The sequence below is a fragment of the Hydra viridissima genome, unplaced genomic scaffold (assembly GCF_058129835.1).
Source record: "Hydra viridissima isolate aposymbiotic clone 2 unplaced genomic scaffold, HvirCarnegie_v1 scaffold_8, whole genome shotgun sequence".
Taxonomy (NCBI): Eukaryota; Metazoa; Cnidaria; class Hydrozoa; order Anthoathecata; family Hydridae; genus Hydra; species Hydra viridissima.
In genome coordinates this window covers 3,852,456-3,875,879 of record NW_028324307.1, presented here as the reverse complement: position 1 = coordinate 3,875,879, position 23,424 = coordinate 3,852,456, and the positions used below count along the sequence as shown (strand labels likewise).

At 30.5% G+C, this 23,424-nt stretch overlaps 3 protein-coding genes and 5 pseudogenes across 4 annotated transcripts in view; 6 read left to right on the top strand and 2 right to left on the bottom strand.

Moving 5' to 3' along the window:
• Positions 1-23,424, bottom strand: part of LOC149884570 (uncharacterized) — a 317,612-nt gene that overhangs the window by 100,045 nt on the left and 194,143 nt on the right. The gene's annotated exons all lie outside the window — the stretch shown is intronic.
• Positions 89-3,015, bottom strand: LOC145191363 (uncharacterized). Its single transcript, XM_090095378.1, has 2 exons — positions 1,490-3,015; positions 89-767 (listed from the first exon to the last, which is right to left on the bottom strand). The coding sequence occupies exons 1-2, from the start codon at positions 1,525-1,527 to the stop codon at positions 89-91; spliced, it is 717 nt and encodes a 238-aa protein (XP_089951504.1). The 5' UTR covers positions 1,528-3,015.
• On the top strand, positions 1,696-3,996 carry LOC145185735 (uncharacterized; annotated as a pseudogene).
• On the top strand, positions 3,899-5,002 carry LOC149884610 (uncharacterized; annotated as a pseudogene).
• On the top strand, positions 7,131-7,529 carry LOC149884609 (uncharacterized). Its single transcript, XM_090095381.1, has one exon. It carries the CDS (start codon positions 7,131-7,133, stop codon positions 7,527-7,529), a length of 399 nt encoding a protein of 132 aa, XP_089951507.1.
• On the top strand, positions 9,806-12,523 carry LOC149884608 (uncharacterized; annotated as a pseudogene). Its single transcript, XR_016455219.1, has 3 exons — positions 9,806-9,997; positions 10,277-10,349; positions 10,689-12,523. The product of XR_016455219.1 is annotated as an uncharacterized LOC149884608 (transcript).
• LOC149884607 (uncharacterized) lies at positions 17,245-19,451 on the top strand (annotated as a pseudogene).
• Positions 19,917-22,609, top strand: LOC149884606 (uncharacterized; annotated as a pseudogene).

Here is a 23,424-nt window from a genome sequence, read left to right as displayed (position 1 = left end):
CAACTTTTATAAATAAGTTTTTTTTATTTTAAGAAAATAATAAAGAAGTTTTTTTTTTTAGAAAATATTAGTCACTTTCAAGTGAATTTCATTTATTTTTGGAAAGTTGTTTTATTAATTCTAACATTGTCGCTTGCTGCTGTGATTGTTGTTGCACTATTTCCTGCATAATTGTTTGTTGTTGTTGAAAGAGTTTCAACATTTCGGATTGATTCTGCAGACTTTGTTTTTTTAATTCTAGCTCTTCCTTTTTTATAGCTCCATCTCTTTCTCCTTTCTCTCGTAGATATACCATAGTTTCAGAACCATTATTTTTTGGACGCTTGCACTTTTTTTGCCCATTTCTTTCTGTTGTTTCTAGCAAAGTTTCCATACTACGTTTTCGCATTTCAGTAGCTTTACTTTGATCATTAACTTGTTTAAGTAATTTTGCATCACTTTGTGATGAATGTGTTTCGTCAGCCTCTTTGAATCTTTCCATAATATCAGCAGCAGCTATATCCACCTCTGATTCGACTGGGTTAATACCAGATGCTTTTTCTTCATCTTTTGTTTTCTTTTTATGATTTTCAATTAAAACATTTAAGTGGTCTCGCACAGCTCTTGACTTAACTTTAAAAATTGGTTGACTTGCAGAATTAAGTGCATTTGCAATCTTTTCCCAACTTTTTTCTCTTTCTATGGACCCTTTTTTGTACTGGTATGGCTCATGGAGTAATATTTCACGAAGAAAGAAAATGTCATGCTCTTCTGTCCATCTCATTAAACTAAGAAATAAAAAAATAAGAACCTGAATAAATTAATAAACTTAAAGTCCATTTTATGTATGTATGTATGTATGTATGTATGTATGTATGTATGTATGTATGTATGTATGTATGTATGTATGTATGTATGTATGTATGTATGTATGTATGTATGTATGTATGTATGTATGTATGTATGTATGTATGTATGTATGTATGTATGTATGTATGTATGTATGTATGTATGTATGTATGTATGTATGTATGTATGTATGTATGTATGTATGTATGTATGTATGTATGTATGTATGTATGTATGTATGTATGTATGTATGTATGTATGTATGTATGTATGTATGTATGTATGTATGTATGTATGTATGTATGTATGTATGTATGTATGTATGTATGTATGTATGTATGTATGTATGTATGTATGTATGTATGTATGTATGTATGTATGTATGTATGTATGTATGTATGTATGTATGTATGTATGTATGTATGTATGTATGTATGTATGTATGTATGTATGTATGTATGTATGTATGTATGTATGTATGTATGTATGTATGTATGTATGTATGTATGTATGTATGTATGTATGTATGTATGTATGTATGTATGTATATATATATATATATATATATATATATATATATATATATATATATATATATATATATTCATGCATTTATACTTATGTATATATCCTAAATTTGTATCAGAAAGTAAATAATTACTTTGTTACACTTTTGGAGCAAGTACTACTTTGATCCATTTATAAGCCGTTTTCAGAAAACACGAAATTCAATGTTTTGACGTTGCGTAAAAAGTTTTAAAACGGCATTTCAGGGAATCCCATCCATTGCGCATGCCTAGTGTAAAATATTTGTCATAAACTGTAGAAGTTGCCGTTGCAGTTTTCTAATCGTAAGCTCTCTAATAAATGACCTTGCGTCTCGAAGTCAAATTTTTATCTGGTGAAGGTCAGCTTAAAGTTACTTCTATTTCATGTGCTTGTATGTTTTTCAAGTCCATGAGTCTGCCTTGTCGCCATATCTTTGCTCTTCGCCAGTTGCACGGAATGAATCTGTTTGATGCTGAGCTATGTACAGAAAGATGGACAAGGGAGTATTATTGTCAGCGAGTTATTATAACACCTGCCAGAAATGATAAGACTTGTGTAAAGCTTCATGCAGCACCAAGAAAAAAAAAAACTTTCTCAGCATGAAAAGTTCAAACTTGCTCTTCAAGCAACTTCATTTCTAGCCACTTTAGTATCAGAGTCTACAGGACATACTTTTGAACAGCGAATGAATCTTCTTCAAGCATTGCAAAAGGGTTGGGAACATGGAAAGGTCATGGTTGTAAAAGAACTTGTGGAGAAAGACTCTATATTCTTAACTCCGGATTTTTCCATTGCAGGAGTACAAGAGGGTACATCAACATCATCAACTGTTGAAGAATCGTTTCACAGAGAACTGGAGAAATTAGCAGACGTGAATGGAAACCCTCAGAACAAAGATAAAGTTATCAGAAAAGTACTGTCAGAACAATCTGTTATGGATAGCACAAAACCACACCAAGAAGAATGTTTAGTTGTGGAAAATGAAGTAGGTATTACAGTTAAATATAAATTTAGAAATTGTTATCTGCTATTGAAGATAAAATACGTTAAGTATGAGTTATGTAAGAATAAGAAGAATAAGAATTATAGAATATTATGCATTTATTTTAGTTTCTGGCTTAAAGAAGATTCATTTACCTCAATGTGTTTTCCAATGTGGGCGCCCTAAAGATGCAACACTTACAACTATAGGTCTACCTAAAAAACGTTGCCGACAGTCTTCTGATGCCCCATTTCCTTTTGTGAAACTTGATCCTTTTAAAGGACATGCTAGTATGTTAAAAAATGATTGTATTACATATTATAAACATCTGCATCCTGTTTTGTATAATTTTATATTTAATAGCATCTAGTTCCAAACAAAAGCAAATGGGTATAAAGTTAATTAGGGTAGAGCTTATTTGTTAAATTGTTTCTTAAATTTGCATCAACAATTCATTACAGTTTAACCTCATTTTTTCTTTTAATACTTCATTATATGGTAATAAAGATCAGTTAGTTCTCTTAAAGTGATGCTTAGTTGGGTTTTAAAAGCTGATTTTATGAATAGTTTTTATTTATAGATCGGTTAGATTTTATGTACAGTTTTTAGTTATAATTGTATAGATATATATTTTGACATTCTGTTAGTTTTTTTTTGTATGTTGAATTTCACAGTCATAAAAAAAAAGATGATCGGACCATAATTGTTAGTAAATAAAAAATAAAAAACAATGACGTTCTTTTCATAATCAGTGACTAGTTTTAATTAGACTTTTTCATCCCTTGAATGTGCTTTTGTTTTTTTCTTTAATAAAAAGATATGAAATGCAAAGTCCTATGGTTTACCTTCTCGTGGTGCATTTCGTTAAATAAGTTACATAAGTTTGAAACTTATGTAATTTATGAGCAGTGTTGAGTATTTTAAAAAGTATTTTAAATGAAAGTATTTAAAATACTATTTAAAATACTTTTGTATTATTTTTATTTTTATTTGAAATGGTTTTATTCATTAGTATTTTCAATTTTATTTCAAATACTTTTCAAGGCTATTTTTTATTTTGTTTAAAACACAAAATACAAAATACTTTTCCACCAACAGCAAATTAATTAAAACTTGGTTTCCAAAAGTTCTTTGGCTGGATTGAGCTGCCTTGGACCACCCTTGGTAATGGTAATTTGTTATTTAACTACTATATTAGAGGGAACCAATCTACCAAAAATTCAAAATGGACTGAAATTGTAGAAAACGACTGAAATTGTAGAAAATGAAAATGCTGAGAGTGAACAAGCCGTCCCTGCCATACTTTGATGGAAAATTTTTCAAAATTATATCTAAAAGTAAAACTACAGGGGGTGTTAAAATTATTGCACAGTGTATGCTATGTGTTGGCAAAAAAACCTACAGTGGTTCACTGAAAGCAACTTCTAATTTTACTCAACATCTTCAGGTATGTATATAACTACAAAAACACTATATTATATTGCGCACTAAACAGTAAAAACGATAAACACATAAAGCAACGCTACAACATAACACAAATAAATGCAATAATCTCGGTTGATTGACTGTTGTTGTTGTTGTTGCAGAATGCTCATGGCAAAAAGCGAATCGAGGAATACAAGCAGCACAAGGTTTAAGTTGCAAAACAGCGTAAGCGCTCGGTAGCTGAGATGGAATCTGGAGTTGGAGGTGGACCTTCTGTCGAATCTGGTCCTGCTTCTAAGAAGTTGAAACAAATACATATTATGCCTCGAAATCAAACATCCATTTCACAGGATGAAGTTGACAAGCTTATTGCTGACTACGTTGTGAAGGAAATGCGCCCCTTGATCACAGTGGAAAAGCCGGCGTTTAAAAATTTGATCCACGGACTCAATCGCAATGTCAGTATACCTTGTTGCAAAACATTAGGCAAGCGATTAAACGCCCGTTTGCAAAAAATGCGTGATGATAAAAGAACAGTCTTCAGTAAAGTACCATTTGTTTGTACAACAGCTGACTTGGTCAGTGACAACAGCTGATTTGGTCAGTGAACCAAAAGAGCTACTTAGGAATGACAGCTCACTATATTGATATTAGTACTGAATGCTCAGTATCACGCATATCTGTTGCTCTTTCCTGTCAATGTTTTTTTGGAAGTCATACTTACGACTCAGTGGCTGCAATGATCTCAAAAATTCATAATGATTATGGGTTACACGTGGAAAAAATTACAGCAACAGTAACAGATAATGCCTCTAACTTCAGCAAAGCCTTCCGAGAATATTTTGTAGATACTAGCAGTACTGCATCTGGTTCAGGGATCTCTACAACTGCTGAAGAACAAATTCAGGAAACAGGAACTGGTGATGATGATGAAGCAGAAAATTCCGACAATGATGTTGAAAAAGCGGACATGACTGCAGTCCTAAATTTACCAGTTAGCGAAGACACGGATGATGATACTGAAGTTGTTCTGCCTCACCATGAAGCTTGCAATAGTCACTCTCTCAGCCTCACATCAACTACTGATGCAGATAACGCATGTGATTCTGATGCTGATTTCAAACGTCTTTATCGAGCTGCATTGGCCAAGTGTACCAGCATTTGGAATTTGCTTCATAGAAGTTCCAAGGCATCGGATGCTGTGAAAAAATTATCGCAAGGGCAATACTGATACCAGTCCCTACACGATGGAACTCCCGGCATGATGCATTGAAATGCATTCTCCAGTCGCAAGATAAGCTATGCGACGTTTTGAAGTTGCCAAAGTTCAAAAAGAAGGAGTTAGAATGTCTAGAAGAGTATGTAATGATAATGGCTCCTATTGCTGTTGCCATTGACAGGTTACAAAGTGACAATGTGTACTTTGGCGATGTATTTCCGACGCTGCACACTGTACAGCAGAAGTTGCAGGACCTGCAGCAGAAATCACTGAAGCATGCTAAGAAATTTGCAGAATCTATGCTTACAAGCTTGAAAACAAGACTTGAGGTTCATCTATCATTTTCTGAACATAATGCCAGCAGGATAGTTGCAGCAGTATCGCATCCCTACTTCAAAATGAGATGGGTTCCGGGTGATAAAAAAGATTTCTGTCGTGATCTCTTCGTTCGTGCAGCTAAGTCTCAGCAACAACAGTTGCTGAGACTTAGCTGCTACTTAGCTGGACAGAGCTAATACTATTTCTGACCCTGACCCACTTCCAGGTACTCAATCAGCTAGTAGCATTGGCATGAGTGATGATTTTTTCTCGTTTAGCGAAATTAACATTGCAGAACAAACAACAGTCAACAACGAATGTTTATCGTACTTAAGCGACTCTGGTACGGATTTTAAAATCTTGGCAAAATATGAAGTTATAAAACACGTATTTGTGAGGTACAATACGACCTTACCTTCATCCGCACCCGTTGAGCGGTTATTTAGCACCGCTGGACAAATTCAGACGCCACGAAGGAACTGTCTTAGTGATGCAACACTCGAAAAACTGTTACTTTTAAACGCCAATAAATATTGATTTAAATGTTAAATTATGTCAATAAAGTTGTGATGTACGATTCGAGTCGCTACAATTCCAGTATTTTGTATTTTGTATTTAAAATAGTTTTATAATGTATTTTTATTTGAAATACTTTCCTTGTATTTTATTTTTATTTTCATTTCAAATACTTTTTAGGTAGACTATTTTATTTTTATTTCAAATACTTTTAAAAAGTATTTTGCCCAGCACTGTTTATGAGCTAAAAACCAAGGCAGTGTTTGTAGTAAAGTTACTTGCAACAAGCTATTTAAAGTATGAATAAATTCTTATAATAGACGTTTTTGGTAAGATGATTAATTAAATGGTCAGTATAAAAATAATCCAGTAGTCAGTATTTTAAATAATGTGTATATTGATTGCTTTAGGCATAGGTGCAGTGGATATACATAAATTAACTTTTTTGTTTTTTGGTTTATGCAGGCCATTCTCGTGGGTAATGATCACAGTATACTGACCATATGACTATAAAACATCATTTATTCAAAATAATACTGACCAATTATTTAAATACACTTACCATTTAAATACAAGCCTAATAGCCTCATTATCATTAGCTTCAGTTTAAGAAAAATTTACAAACAGGAGAAACATTATATTGTAGGTTTTATTGTTTTAACTCAAGCTGTATTTCAAATTTGCCTTTTTTCCTTTTCAATAATGTTCAATACATTGTATTGATTTTAAAATCAATAAAAAATTTGAACATTATTGCTAAAAATAAAAAATAAAAATCATTTTGTTTATCAAAATAGGAAGACTTAATTTACAGAAAACTGTGAATTAAATGTATATGTTATACATAAGAACGTTTAACCCTTTAGAGCCCCGTGTAGCAGATCTGCAACAAATATTTATTAACCTGGCATTCGAGTATGGCTTATTTATTCATGTCAAAAACGCCCCTTGTGGCATATTTACAACAACAGTTTCATTACGTAATTAATTTGGATATTGTAAGTTTGTGTTATCACGACAAACACCAACACTCAAATCTTATTTTTAAAGAATGGCGGTATTGTCTATAATGCGGCTCCAAATTAGTTTCTTTTAAATAGTTTTATGACAGTTATGATACGAGTTTAAGGTTTCTTTTAATATAAAGAAGTTTAAAGAAGTTCTTGCAAGTGTTTGTTATAGTTTTTATAATTTTAAATGTATGAAATAGCATGCTTAGGTTTTATGTAGCAGATATGCTACAATGGGATATTTTATGCATATTAATTTTGTTTAACTTATAATTAATATTAGATGATTAAAAACAAAAATTATAACATAGAAGAGGCTCTTGCTTATATTCTTGATGGAGATAGTGACTTTGACTTGAATGACTCAGATTCAGATTATGAGCCTGAGAATATCAATAATATTGTAGATAAGAATGATTTTTGTGGTGAAGGACCCGTTCGGCAACTGAATGTAAATTGTGAAGAAGAAATTGTCCTTCATGATAATAATGATAGTAGTGATGATGAGCAACCTTTGTCTAATATGGTAAATAAGAACAAACCAGTAAAAGGATTTTGGAAAAAGGTTGATATGTTGGTGATACAAAATTTCAGGAGCTATCACCGCAACCCATACCAGATGACAGGACTCCCTATCAGTACTTCGAAATATTTGTCACGGATGAGCTTCTTAAAACAGTAACAGAGCAAACCAGATTATACAGCACTTAATCAACTAGTTCAAGTATTAATTTAACACCAAAAGAGATTGAAAAATATATTGGTGTCTATTTACGAATGGGGTTTGTTAAGATGCCATCGATTAGATCATATTGGGAAGCATACATGAGCTATGATGGCGTTAGCTCTGTTTTGTCACGAAATCATTTCTGGTCTATCTTGCGTAGTTTAGATTTTATTGATAATATAAATTTTACACAGGAAACTAAGGATTGTGACCGCATCTGGAAATTGCGCCCTTGGATTACAGGACTGCGCATAAATTTTCTGAAGGAATCACCAGAAGAATTTCATAGTGTGGATTAAACCATGATTGCTTTTAAAGGACGCTCTCTAATAAAACAATACCTATTAAACAAACCAACCAAATGGGGATTCAAGCCTTGGGGTAGAAGTGGATCTAGTGGATTTCTTTATGATTTTGATGTTTACCAGGGTAAAAAAACCGAATCGAGTAAAGCATCAACATATGGAGTCGGTGCATCGATAGTCCTTAATATGTCATCCAGCTTACCATCTGGTCATAACTTTAAAGTGTTTGCAGATAATTTTTTCACATCGCTAACTCTGTTGGATATGTTCAAAGAACGATCAATTTGGTTTGTAGGCACCATTCGTACAAATCGTTTGAACAAGTGTCCGTTACTATTTGAAAAGGATTTATGTAAAGTTGGCCGTGGAAGCTATGATTATTGTACTGACACATATTCAAATTTAGTTTTGGTACGCTGGTATGATAATAAAGCTGTTACTTTAGTATCTTCATATGATAGAATTGAACCGGTTCATACTGTTAAACGATATAACCGAAAGTATAAAAAGAATATAAATGTTAATCAACCCTATATTATTAAAACAAACAACAAATATATAAGTGGAATCGATAAGCTTTATATAATGTGCAGGATTTTCATAAATTCAATGCCAAAAATGTAATGTTTGGCTTTGTATGCAAACAGAACAAAATTGTTTCAAGGATTTTCATTTATAAGAACTGCCACTACCGATAGAACATTTGAAACTTTTTTTTCCCTTTAAAGCCCGTTGTAGCAGATTTGCTACAATTTAAAAAAGTTCATTGTCAAATAAAATTTCAAATATAGTTATGTTTTTGTATTTTGCACCCCAAAACATGTATTTCCACAGTTGATCATATTTTTTTTTTTTATAGTTAAGCTTGGGTGGGGCTTTAAAGGGTTAAGGAAATAGCATCATGAACTTAGTTTAGGCCCTAACATGCCCCGTTAAGTGAAAAACCTATAATTTTTTAAAAGTTTCAATAATATAATATTTTAAAAGTTTTCCGAAGGCTTAAATTTTTAATATTTTACAAATATATATTATACACTAAAAAAGTTTATTATGCAAAGTTTATTACTTAAACTTTGTAGAAAAAAGTTAATAAAAATACTTATTAATATTACCATCTCTGCTTGCATTTATTTACACCACCAAATGCGCGTTTTATTGTTAATAAATTCGTTTTGACATGTGACATTTTTTTAATGAAACAGACTTTCGGTAGGATAAGACTTTTTTTTTGCTACCGACAGTCGGCAGTCTATTTAAAATTATTTATTCTACCGAAAGCGTGTTTTATTGGTTGATTTGACACGTGAAATTCTTAGCCAATGAAACGGTTTTTCGGTAGGATAAGAATTTATTTTTGGCTACCGACTTTCGGTAGGCTATTGACGGCGTATATAAATATATATATATATATATATATATATATATATATATATATATATATATATATATATATATATATATATATATATATATATATATATATATATATATATATATATATATATATATTAGGCCACTGCCAGGATTAAGATCTAATAAGAGTCACCCTGGAAAATGTTTTTATGCTATAAATAAAAAAATTCCAATAAATATAAATTTAAAAAAATTAATGACTATTTAGGGATTTGAGTTCAAATAAATATTGACTCATCTGTTTTAGGGATGAGGGGCGCTAGCAATTTTGGTGAACAAAAAGTTTCATATTTAGAATTCCGAAGTCATAATTAAAACACTTTAAACTAGAATTTCTGTTTTTAGTATTTATGTTATTATTTTACACTATTTCTAATGTAATATTAAATAAATGTGTGTGTGAATATATATATATCATATATATACACACACACTTAAAGGGAAATGTCTAAAATAATAAAAAACCTAAGAACTCAAAAGAAAAGTTACAAATGAGTTGTGGAGTAGAGTAAATCCTAAGCTTCCTCTGATCCATGAGATGTTAGTAGCCAAAAAAATTTCTAGACTTCTTAAGAGAGTTTTATCTGCTGAAGGAAAATGCAAAAATGCAAACAAAAACAAGGAATATCTTGATTACAACTTTGAGCATTTGTTTGATTTGTCTTCTTGTGGTTGTGGACTTCCAGTAGTAGGTTGCAATAATAGGTTAGAAAAATTGTTAATTTCATTTTTATATGCAATACTTATTTTTAGCTTGTGCTAAACTTTATACAAAATAATTGTTTATAACTTGATATGATATTTTTTATAAGTTAAATGCTAAATTAAATAGGTTGCATTGGATAGTTTTACATAATTTTACAATTTTAATGATATGTTTTTGTTTTCAGTTTTTCTGTAATACTTTTTTATAAAAATGATATTAAAATTATTCTAATAGATTTTAAATATTTTTATAATACATGCAATTTTTCTAATGCATAGATCTGTTAAGTGTAAGAATCCTTTGAATTGCAAAACAACACACTTTGCTTGTCTCTGTGAAAGTGGCAAAAAGGTAGATAATTTTAATTTTAAAAATAAGACTTTATTTAACTCTTTAATCTGTAGTAATTTGGAGAGCTTTGAATCTGATAGTAACAACCAAATTCACGTCAGAGTGAAAAAATAGTATACTTTTCTTCCATTTTGTCAGCTAAATACTTTATTTTGTTTTATTATTATTGAAAAAAAAAGCCTAAGAGATGATTTGAACTGTGATTTTCTTAAGTGTTTAGGATATTGTAAAATATATTTGAAACTATTTTATTGTATTTATTCTATTCTAGAGTTAGTTTAACAAGTTTGTTATTGAACTGCGTAAACACCTTGTTAAAAAAGTTTAAAATTGTTTTAGGTACCACTATTGGATAGAGAATATTTAAAAGATCAAAAATTGAAAATTGGAATAACAGGAAGATTTCAAATTGGCACAGTAGATAAAATAACAGCTGCCAGAGAAAAAAGGAAGCAAGAGAGAGAAACTAACAAGCAGATAAAAAGATGTATTAAGTTGCCTGCTGTGGAAATTCAATGTGATTCCCAATCTGATGATACTGAGTTGTTTGATAAAAATAATAAGTTTGAATCTGATCCAGACTTTTCTATAACCGTGCCAGTTGAAAAAAATTATACTCATTTAACAAATTTGGCAAAAGCTGCTATACGATTTGAAATAAGTGATGCTGCAACAGCTGCATTAGCAACAGCTGTATTAATAGACTATGGTTTTGTAAAAAAATTTAATAAATCACAAATAATAACTGAATAAAAGGTTTTTGGAGAAAAAAAAAGAATCAGCACTATCATAAGTTTTAAATACTTAGCTGATGTTAAAGAATTAAAGGTTATTGGAATTGATGGAAAAATTGAAAAGTCTACATTAGTACATTCTGTCAGTTATAACACTGATGAAGATCCTATTATTGCTGCTTCTACCAAAGAAGAACATCATCTTACATTTACAGCAGAATATGGACCAACAGCACAAAATTATTTGACTCATGTAGTTATACCTAATGGAACTGGCGCTAACATGGCAAAAGCTACTGCAGATGTTTTAACAGAATATAATAGTGTTCAGAGCTTAGTCGCTGTTATTATAGATAACACAACTTCTAATACAACTGCAGATAACGGTTTGGTTGTAAAACTGGAAAAAAATTCCTAAAAGAAGTTTGCACCTATTAGGATGTTTGCTTCATCAAGTTGAACTTCCACTGCGACACATCATATGTGTATTAGATGGAAACACAAATAGTCCTAAGTCTTATAAGGGGCCTATTTGAGATGCTGCATCTCATCAAACTCTTCATGAACAGGTATTATTTGAGTTTGTTCCCATATATTCGGAAATAGAGTTGTTTGTTAGCAGTGAGGTTATAAGCAATCTTAGTACAGACCAGCAAATGCTTTATGAGTACTGTGTGGGTATCTCAAAAGGTTTTATATGTAAAAAATTTCTTGCAAAAAAACCTGGACCAATTTTTCATGCTAGATGGCTAACTCTAGCCTTAAGAATAATTAAGGTTTATGTTAGGACTGATAAACCATCTCCTGAATTATTAGTAACGACTAAATATATTGTCCAAGTGTATTGTGTAATGTGGTTTGCTAATAAGCGCTCTGGAAAATACAAAGATGCTTGTCAACTTCTGTATAAAACCATTCAATTAGTCAAGCTTCAAGACAGCAGGATTCAGAGCATTGTTTTTAAGAACTTACAAGGAAATTCATATTGTTGTTTGCAAGAAAATTTCCTGTACTGCATGCTGCTAGATGAAAATCTGAATATAGGAAATCAACCCCTCAACCAAATCCTTAAAATAAGGGCATTAAAAGAAGACATTACTTTTAAACCAAAGCTTAAGTCGAAATCCATAATGAAAATAAATTTTGATGCTGAGTCTTTGGATTATCTTGTTTCTGTTGATGATATTCAGGTTGAGCCCCCCAACAACTCTTTGCATAATATCAGAAATTCTGAGAGAGGCTATTAAATCAAACCTAAAACTTTGTGTAATAGATATGCCTAAGAATTCTCAATCTGTGGAGAGACCAGTCAAATTAACCTCAGAGGCATCTAAACAGGTTTATGGTTACGAAAAGAGACACAAATTCATTTTGACTAAAACCCAAAGTCGAAGAGAGAATAAAAGAAACGTAAAAAAGTGTGACTATTTTATAAAATGAATGTCTAGTATGTTAGTTATACTTTTTGTTTATTTGTTTTTTTCTTTAACTGCTGAATGAAATATTTACTGTAGTCAATTATCTAAGTATAGTTCTATTGATATTAATGTCCTAATTACATCGACTTCCAGGGCCGGTTTTCTAGGGAGGGGAGCAGTTGCTGAAATGGACACAGGCTTCACGATTTAGCTCCCAAATGCTAATGAACTTCCTATTAAGGTGGTCCTATACTAAAAAAAAATCAAAAAAATCGATTTTTCAAAAATTGCATATTCTTGAAGCCCAAACATTCTACATTCTAAATATATATAGATCATTATAGGGAGTGAATTTAAAAATGCTCTAAAAAAGCAAGTTTCACAGTGAAGTTAAATAATTATCTTAGCAACGGCCTTAGCAACGGGTTGTTTATATTAGAAAATAGGCGTTTTAGAATATTGCGCCATTTACTTTTAGTTTTTGACACTGGTGCCAGTAACTGTTTCATGTTTATTTTCCTAAATAAGCCATGATTTTTAAGTACAATTACTATGTTTACATATATTACTTATAGAAAAATCAGCTTTGAGTTATACTTTGTGCCTCGTGCTTGTTTTTATTATGGGAAAAAATAAATGTGATTCAAATTTAAGAAGGAAAGCAGGTGGTAACAGGATTTTCAAAAAAAAGTACTTTAGAGGAAATCAATTTTCCTCAGCATCAACAGTCAGCATCAATTTAACTTCTAAATTGGAAATCACTAACTCAACTCAATCAAATATCTTGACATCAACATCTTCAAAAAAGTTATCACATAGCAGTAAAAATAGTAATGCAAAAAATAATGATTCAAATAAATTGCCTTCATGCTTTATACTTATTGACACAGACATTTTAAAATCAATTGTTACTTTGATTTGACATTGTCCTCAATGTCATAATAATTCAATTGAAATCTCAACTGATTTATCAAAAAAGAAAGGCTTGGCTGTGTTTTTAAACATTTCTTGTACAACATCTTCGTGCGATTGGAAACAGTCTTTTTATTCTAGCAAAGAGATTGAAAAGCAAGGTCCAGGAATGTCACCATTTGAAATAAACTATAGATCTGTTGTTGCCATAAGGGAGATAGGAAAAGGTCATTCTGGTTTGGAAAAATTTTGTGGTCTAATGAACTTACCTCCTCCAATGAACATAAAAGCATTTAATGATATTCAAGATAAAATTCATATGATATACCAAAGTGTAGCTGATGTGAAAATGAAAAATGCAGCAAATGAATTTCGATATCTTAACAACAATATCCAACCAAATGATTTTGATATTAATGTATTAGCTGATGTAGTTGTTTCCTGTGATGGAACTTGGCAAAAAAGGGGTCATTCCTCACCTAATGGTGTTGTTACTGTTATTGCTAGTGACTCAGGGAAATGTGTTGACTATCGAGTTCTTTCAAAAATATGCAATGCCTGTACATCATGGGAATCAAGAAAAGATAGCGATCCAGAACTTTATGAAAATTTTTTGGAAACTCATGATTGTTTAATTAATCACGAAGGATCTGCTGGATCTATGGAAGTTTCCGGAATTGTAGATTGTTTTATGAAATCTATAGACAAAAGGGGACTTCGATATACTCATTACATTAGAGATGGGGATTCCAAAGCATATGCTGAGGTTTTAAAAAGTGATCCCTACCCAGGTTTGATTGTTGAAAAATTAGAATGTGTAGGACATGTGCAAAAACGAGTTGGTAATAGACTACGTAAACTCAAATCCACCGACAAAACCAAGTTGGCAGATGGCAAATCATTAGGAGGTAAAGGTCGATTAACTGATAAGTTGATTAATAAACTTCAAAATTATTATGGTATTGCAGTGCGTAAAAATACTGGTTCAACAGTTTACCAAATGAAAAAAGCAATTGGTGCTGTTTTGTTTCACTGCTCAGATGCTTTGAGTTTGGAATTACGACACTATATGTGTCCTCAAACTAATGACTCTTGGTGTAAATATCAGTGTGATAAAATTAATAACACAAAAACTTACAAGGAAAAACCTGGAATACCAATTATTATTAGGGATAAAATTAAACCCATTTTTCTTGACCTTAGTGATGATATGCTTCTTAGTAGATGTTTACATGGCAAAACTCAAAACTCAAATGAATCTATTAATGCTATCATTTGGAAGCGTTGTCCTAAAGAGATTTTTGTTTGCCGTACCACTTTAGAAATAAGTGTTGCATCAGCAGTAATTTCATTTAATGATGGTATTTCTGGTATATTGAACATATTTGAAAATTTAAATGTTACACCAGGTACATTTGCTACTCAGTACTGTACCAAAATAGACCAAGAAAGAATAAAGATGATGGAAAAGAAGTCGCTTGACTCAGTAAAACAAAGAAGAAAGCTGCTTTGTGCCCAACGAAAAGGTTTTACAGATAAAGTAAATGAAAGTGAAGGTGTATCTTATGAAGCAGGAGTTTTTTAGATATTAGTTTTTTGTTATTTTTAAAACTAAATTTATGTTAAGGCAGTTATTGTATTTTGCAACGTAGTTATTGTATATTATCTTTTTATATTCAAGCTTTTTTTCATTGAATAATTCTATTTTGGTTAACTGTTTTTCAAATATCAGAGTTTTCACTTTTTTTTTTTTTCTGTGTTTTCAATAATGCTCAAGTCGTTTTGTTTTTCAATAATTTTTTGACCTTTTTATATATTGAAAAGTTTTTTTTTCATTAAAAATCTTTATAATTGTTTTTCTCAATATGTGAGTTTTAAGCACGCTGCGATAAATATCTTGAGATTGGTTTGTCTGATTGTGTTGAAATTTTCAGGAGTTGTTTATTATATATATGCACATTCACCTTACCAAAAGAATTCATGTTAGTTGACTGGTTCTAAAAATAAGGTCTAGGTTCTAAGCCTTTTCAGGGCTTTTTTTTAGGCCTTAAGCCTGTTTTCTTACAAAAGCTTCAATAGTTTGTTAAATTATTTGATTTTGGCAGGATGAGTGTAATTATCTGATATTAAAAAGCTGTGAAAATTTCATGATCATACCATTAATAGTTTACAGGCTGTTTATCGCAGCGCTTAGTCCATTTTTAGGGTTCATGGACCCAAAATTTTGACCAAAAAAAAAATTTTTTTATTTTTTTTCTTTACTGTGCTTTTAATATAAAACACTATTTCTTATATGAAAATCATAAAATATGAGTGTATTTTTAAAATTTTGGTTTTATTAGTATAGGACCACCTTAAAACTTTTTTTTTTTATAATTAATTTAACAACTACTCAAAATAACTAAAAATACACATAAAATTATTGTAATTATTAAAAATTTGGTTTAATCTTAGTTTTCGATAGTTTTTCTGTTTTTTATCTTTGAAACCTTTTCTTTCAACCAACTGCAAAAATTTAAGAAGACTGTTAGTATAAAATTATATTTTTATCTGTGGGCTCCTAAAATTACTATTGCACACAGGCACCAGAAGTAGTAAACCGGGCTTTTAGACCACTAAAAAATAGGCTTTAAAACATATCAAAATGGCTAAAAAGTGTGATTATTAAATCCAATTTCCCGAAGTGAAAATAACTTTTAAAAAAGTAAATCTTATTGTTTTGTGTTATCAACGTTGCAATAAACAAATGCCAGGGTGACTCTTTATGATTTAAAAAAAAAACACCTAGTAGGCAGTGGCCTAATATATATATATATATATATATATATATATATATATATATATATATATATATATATATATATATATATATATATATATATATATATATATATATATATATATATATATATATATATATATATATGTATATGTATATATATACACACACGCCGTCAATAGCCTACCGAAAGTCGGTAGCCAAAAATAAATTCTTATCCTACCGAAAAACCGTTTCATTGGCTAAGAATTTCACGTGTCAAATCAACCAATAAAACACGCTTTCGGTAGAATAAATAATTTTAAATAGACTGCCGACTGTCGGTAGCAAAAAAAAATCTTATCCTACCGAAAGTCTGTTTCAATAAAAAAATGTCACATGTCAAAACGAATTTATTAACAAAAAAACGCGCATTTGACGGCGTGTATATATATATATATATATATATATATATATATATATATATATATATATATATACATAATTATATATGTATATTAGGGTGTGTCGATTTCAGACTTTTTTTAAAAAAAAAGATAAGTAAAATTTGGGGTATAAGTAAGTTGTGAAATTTTATGGAGAATCCAAATCTGATTTCATTTTTTAAATCAGAAAAATATTTGCTAAGGTGATTGCTTTTTTTTGGAAGTATAAACGGTTTTCATTTTCTTTTAAACGGAACGAAGAGGTTACCGCACAATATTGGTCGGTAAAAAAAACAGACTTACAATCGATATGAAAAAGTCATATTTGGGCTGTAAAAAAATTATTTAACTTAACATAAGTCAAATTTTAAATTTATTTTGTATAATACTTATGCAAAATAATTTTTTATTTCTAAAAAGAAATTACAGAAATGAAAAAAAAATTTTTTTCCATCTTAATGGTGGTCAGTAAATTACTAAACTACATAATTATTAAATGTATATTGTTAAGTATTAGTTTAAGAATTCTAATACAATTGCTTTTGTTCTTGTAATATATTCTAAAAATCTTTTTTCATTCCTTACCAATATAAATTTGTTGTAAGTATTTTATAACTTAGAGGTATGATGCCACCCAAAACCAGATTAAATACTAGTACACAAGTTAGTGTTGCATTTGGTGCAGGAAAACAGTTTTTGGTTTCAGAATTACCTACTAATAGAGACATTATAAGGTATATGATTTTATTGAGAGAGGACTGCGATGACATAAAAAAAAGAAATTATCCTGTAAAAGAGATGACCAAAGATATACTTCCAGCTTTATTACATCAGTGGTCATGTGCAAATTTGGAATTTACATCACCTAAAATAATTACTGACAAAACGATTTGTGATAAAATAGTGACATTGTGGAATGAGGCTTCAGCAATTGCTTGTCCAAGAAAAAAAGGAGCGAAACAAATATTAAACTTTGAGACAAAACTTGATAAACTTTTTGATATATTAGTATGCAAATGTCCAATTGTAAAATGTGATGCTGTTAATATGTTGATAAAAAAACAAAACATGAGTCAGATGAGATAAACTATCAAAATGAAAGTGATTTCAGTAATGAAACAGTAGCAGTTGATGAAAGTAATGAGATTACTAATGTAGAATTACCTCTAGAGCTAGTGAAACCTTTAGAAGGAAATAAAAAGCATTACAATACCTTGGATATTACACACATAGCTATGAATAGCATAAGGTTTAAATTTTTTAGATAATTTTTTTATTAACTATGTGTTTATACTATATATATTTATATATAACTTCTCCTCACATAGATATGGGGTGTCTTTACGTGCTACAGCTGCAATCGCCACAGCAACACTTATTGATGTAGGATTAATAACATCTGATGATAAAAGTTTAGTTATTGACCATTGTAAAGTTTTTAGAGTGCAAGAAAAAATTGTTTCTGAGCTTAATAAAGATTTTGACAATTTAACAAAAAATGGAGAAGTGAAGTGCATATTTTTTGATGGGAGAATTGATCAAACCAAACAAATGACTGAACTTGATGGTTCAAATGCAAAATTTCCAGTAACTGTGAAAGAAGAGCATTACTCTGTTTGTATGGAACCTGGAGGAAAGTATTAATTTCACTTTAATCCTGAGAAAGCAACAAAACCTCTTAAGCATGCAGAGACAATAGCAAATAATATTGCTGAATGGTTGACTGTGAGAGGTATTGACAAATCTTTGAAAGCTGTTGGTGGAGACTCTACAAATGTTAACACTGGTTGGGAGGGTGGAGTCATCAAACATATAGAAATAAAATTAGGAAAAAAACTTGTTTGGCTTATATGTCAACTCCATACAAATGAGTTGCCACTGAGGCATCTTATAACCAACTTAGATGGTGAAACAAGATCTAACAATAAATGGTCTGGTGTTATCGGATCCATGCTTGATCTGGCTACAGATCTAGATATAAATCCATCATTTGAAACTATTAAAATTGGTAATTCACTTATTTCTCTGGATGATAAAATAATAAATGAGTTATCTCCAGATCAATTTTATGGTTATAAATTTGTCTGTGCCATTAGAAGTGGTATTTTACCACCAAAGCTTCATTTATTACAAATTGGGCCTGTTTCACATTCAAGATGGTTAACTACTGCTTACAGAATATGTAGAATATGGATCTCTAAACATGGTATTCAAGGTAAAGATTTAGAAAATTTAAGGTCTATCACAGAGTTTATAGTGGGTGTTTATTTTACTTGCTGGTTTAAGATCAAAGTTGAACATTCTTGGATTGAAGGTCCTAAACATAAACTTTACCAGTTGCAACAACTCAAATTCCAAAAAGAAAGTGTTGTTAAAATAGTATTGCCCTCTATTCAAAGATCTACTTGGTTTTGTTTCAGTGAGTGTATAATTCAAACATTGTTGTGTTCTAGTACTGAAGAGGATAGAAGTGTAGCTGTTAAGAAGATAAAAGATATTAGAAGTACTGGAAATGAGGATCTACAAAAAGGTGATTCATCTCCCTGACCAAGAAAGACTCCTATTCTGAACTTTAATGCTGAAAAATTGGTAGACCTGATATCATGGGAGTCTCCAGTTTATGAACCAGTCCTAACTACCTCTCTAACAACTTCTGAAGTCAATGAGTTTTTATCAAAACCTATGCAGGTGCCGAAATGGCCATGTCATGGGCAATCTATTGAACGTTGTGTGAAGCAAGTTACAGAAGCTTCAAGTAAGTGTATACTCATGAAAAGAGAGATGGATTTGTACGAATTCAAGAGGCAAATAGAAAGTTTATGTCTACGAATTAAAGTAGCTCACTAATATTTAAATAAAAGCCAGGTTTTCTTGAGAAACCAGGTCAAAATTTTATTGAAATATAAAAAGGCAAATCACCTAAGCAAATTTTTTTTTAATACAAGTTTTAAAACCAGATATGGATTCTCCATGAAATTCTGCAACTTTTAGTAACACCCCAATTAAAAAAAAAAAAAATCCAAAATTGACACACTCTAATATATATATACACTCTCGCGGAAAGTGTGGACATAAAATTCCACACTTAAGTGTAGAGGCCGTAATTTGCACAATTTTGTGGAGTTATTATTTCATAAAAAGCTAGTCGAGTGTAAATTCTTTAAAAACTGAAACATTGCACATTAATGATGAATAAAATAATGCGCAAGAAACGCGTGATATAATTTGAGCCGCCATTTCAAGCATTTATAGAGTTACAAAAGCAATAGTTATTTTCAAAAAATTTGCATATTTTAAGAATGTTTATATGTTATCTTTGCAATAATGATTATAATAATATTTCTGAGTTAAGGGTTCGTTTGCAACAACATAAATACAACCAACAATTATCTATACCAATATGTTGTCGTCAGGATAAGTGCAAAAGTTCGTTTTCGGCTTTGTTTAATTTTATTAGACATTTAAATTTGTATCACGAAACAAATACAGTGAGAGTTAGTGATGCAGCTGCGTTAATAGAAGAAACACCAGAAAGTTTATTTGTATGTGATAATTACTCTCCTTCTATTAATCGTATACAAGATTCATCTCCTAATCTAGATGTTGTTTCGTCGGTAAATAGTTTAGATTTTTTGCAGGATGTTAAAGCTAAAGGAGCATCACTTGTAACACAACTTCGTGCAAATAGTAGCATACCTTATGGTATCATACCGACAATTGTCCAGTCATATAATAATATGGCTGGATCACTATCATGTTATTTTAAAGAAGAATTTAATAAAAGTTTATTATTAGCTGGTATTGATCGTGCAGTTATTGACCAAATTTTTCAAGAAATGCAACCCAAATTGGAACTATGCAATAATCCTCTTGATTTTTTATCAACACGTTATCGCATTGATTCTTATTTTGCAACCTGAAGGTATTTGTTATATGCCACGATTAGAGTCTCATTGTGGGCATAGCAAATTTGTATATGATCAGTTCCAATATGTTTCTATCAAAAAAACTTTATTTACTTTGTTACAGAATGAGGCCTATGTAATAGCAATTCTCGAGAAAAAGTGTAGACCTGGTGTATTAACAGACTTCTCAGACGGAAGTCGTTTTAAAGAACATTACCTCTTTAGTGATGTCTCTAAAATTTCTCTAATGATCCAATTGTTTTATGATGGTTTAGGTGTAACCAATCCGTTGAGGCTCAGTTCATAACATTGGTGTCTTTTATTATACTATAAAAAATCTTCCACACGCATTTAACTCTTGTTTTGGCAATGTGCACTTGTTAGCAATGGGTTACACTCATGATATTGCAATTTATGGTCATGGACCAATTTTAAGCAAATTGGTTGATGAGATACAGGAGTTAAGCACTCTTGGATTACAAGGAGTATTTCCAGTTTTAGGTAGTTGTACAATTTATGCAAGTCTTTGCCAAGTTACTTGATAACTTGGCTCTTAATGGCTTGCTTGGATTTCTTGAAACTTTCTCTGGCAGTCATTTTTGTACAATTTGCTGTGCAACAAAAACTGATGTTCAAAGTAAATTTGAAGATGAACTGTTTCAGATGCGCACTGTGCATAGCTACAAAACAGATCTAATTAATTTAGAAGCAAGTAGGGCAAGCAATAAGAACAGTTATAAATTGAAAAATCACTACAGAGGTGTAAAGATTAAATGTTCACTCAATAAAATAAAAGGTTATCATGTGACAGATAATTGGTGTATAGATATTATGTGCTTGCGGAATTAGGTTGTATACTTCATGGTTTGGTCATATTAGATAAGTGCCTAACTCTATCAGATATTAATAAAGCTATTTGTTTGCTATGGGGAAAAATAACTATTGAAAAGACTCATAAACCTGCAGAAATTTTCAAAATGCAAGAACCAGGGCATGTACTTGCACCCTCTATGAAAGCAGTACAATGGTGGGCTCTGCTCAAGTATTTACCAATGGCTGTTGGAAAAATTGTCCCTCTAAAGAATAAAAACTGGAAATTTCTGCTTCCCCAGCAAGCACACAACGTTGAAACAACGTTGAAACAACGTTGAAACAACGTTGTAACAACGTTGATCAACGTCGATCAACGTTATTTCAACGTTTTTTCAACGTTGTGTGCTAGCAGGGTCACTTGTCTCATTTAATTGATATGATTTTTGCACCATGTTTTACACATGAAATGATTGTTTATATGAAGCATGTTATTAGTGATCATTTATCTATGTTTAGCAAGTTATACTGCAACAATGAAGTAAGGTTACGTCCAAAGCATCATATTCTTATCCATTTGCCCAATATTATAACAAAGTCCGGTCCACTTGTTGGCATGAGTTGTATGCCATACGAATTAAAAAATTCATTTTTCAAAAGGTGTGCTCATATTGTATGCAATTTTACCATTATTTGTCACACTCTAGCACATAGACATCAGCAGCAGGCTTTGGAGTCACAACTCTCTAACAAACACATTCGCAAAATTATTACAGCGGTAAAATATAGCATTGAATCTACTAATTTGCTTCCTTTTTATAATGCTTTACGTAATACACTGTGTTTTAAATCATGTGAAGTAATTGCTATTGCAAAAACATTACATGTAGGAAGTGTTGAATACAAGCAAGGAAATTTCATTGCAATTAATATAGATAAGGGAGTCTGGCTTGGCAAACTTTGGAAAAATTGTATGTTTTATTTCAACCGCAAATGATAATCAAATTAATATAAACAGAGGAGAGGAGTGGTATTTGGTCTTAGAAATTGTGAAGACAAACAATTTCACTTATCACCTTCATTCTTATGAAGTAATATTTCTTTGTCAACCAGAATATCAGATTTTCAAGCTTTCTAATTTTGTTGATTATCACACACTTTATTGTCATAGTTTGCTCGCAACTACTGAAAAGAAGCACTTTGTTTGATTGCCCTATCATGTTTTTTAATTTGTAATATCTTGTGTAAATAGTATAAACTTAAGTTGCTTTATATAGATCATTCAATAGCAAGGTTTTATTGTTTGAGTTTTGGTTTTTTTAATAATATAAAGGTTAAAGTTTCTTCAATGTTTTCTTTATAGCAAATCTAAAAAAAATTATAGAAAAAATATTTCTTCAAAATTTTTCATTTGTTCAAATAAGTTAAAGCGTTTTTTAAAACTTAATTATTTTTTTATTGAGGTTTTTTGATTTTTTTATTTGGAATTATTATTTTGATTATATTTAGTTTATATATTTTTAAACGATGAGTTAAAGCAACACACTCGCCACTGTATTGGAGTTATCCATTCTTCCTGATGAAATTCAACATGCTTTATTGGGTATGAGTTTCTCTCTTTTAATACGTGTATCTTTTAAAAGATGTTGAGTTTCTCTTGAAATAAACACACCTAATATAAATGGTTTAATTAAACTCTAAACAAAAAACGATTTTGTTAAGAAAAATTAGAAAATTAATCAAATTTTAATTAATGAATACACATATAAAAATATTTTTATATATTATTTTGTTTTATTTTAGAATCTGGCTTTACGCTAAGGTCATTTTTATTAGCCACAGAAGCGGACCTTATTCAATTAGGATTTAGGATGGCAGAAAGAAGGTTTCTGCAGGAATGGATTAGACATGCCAGAATCAGTATATTTAAATTTATTTTTTAAAGCTTATATATTGATATTTAAAGTACATGAGTTATTTGTTTCTAATAACAGTTAAATTTAAATGAAATTATAAACTTTTTATTAAATAATGAAATTATAATTAAAATTATTCTGTGTATATGTGTGTGTGTAAATATATACTCTTATTT

Coding starts and splice junctions, on each gene's coding strand:
- LOC149884609 (XM_090095381.1), top strand. CDS start 7,131: ATGATTAAAAACAAAAATTATAACATAGAAGAGGCTCTTGCTTATATT.
- LOC145191363 (XM_090095378.1), bottom strand. CDS start 1,527: ATGGATCAAAGTAGTACTTGCTCCAAAAGTGTAACAAA. Junction 768..1,489: donor TGCTCCAAAAGTGTAACAAA/GTAATTATTTAC, acceptor TTTATTTCTTAG/TTTAATGAGATGGACAGAAG.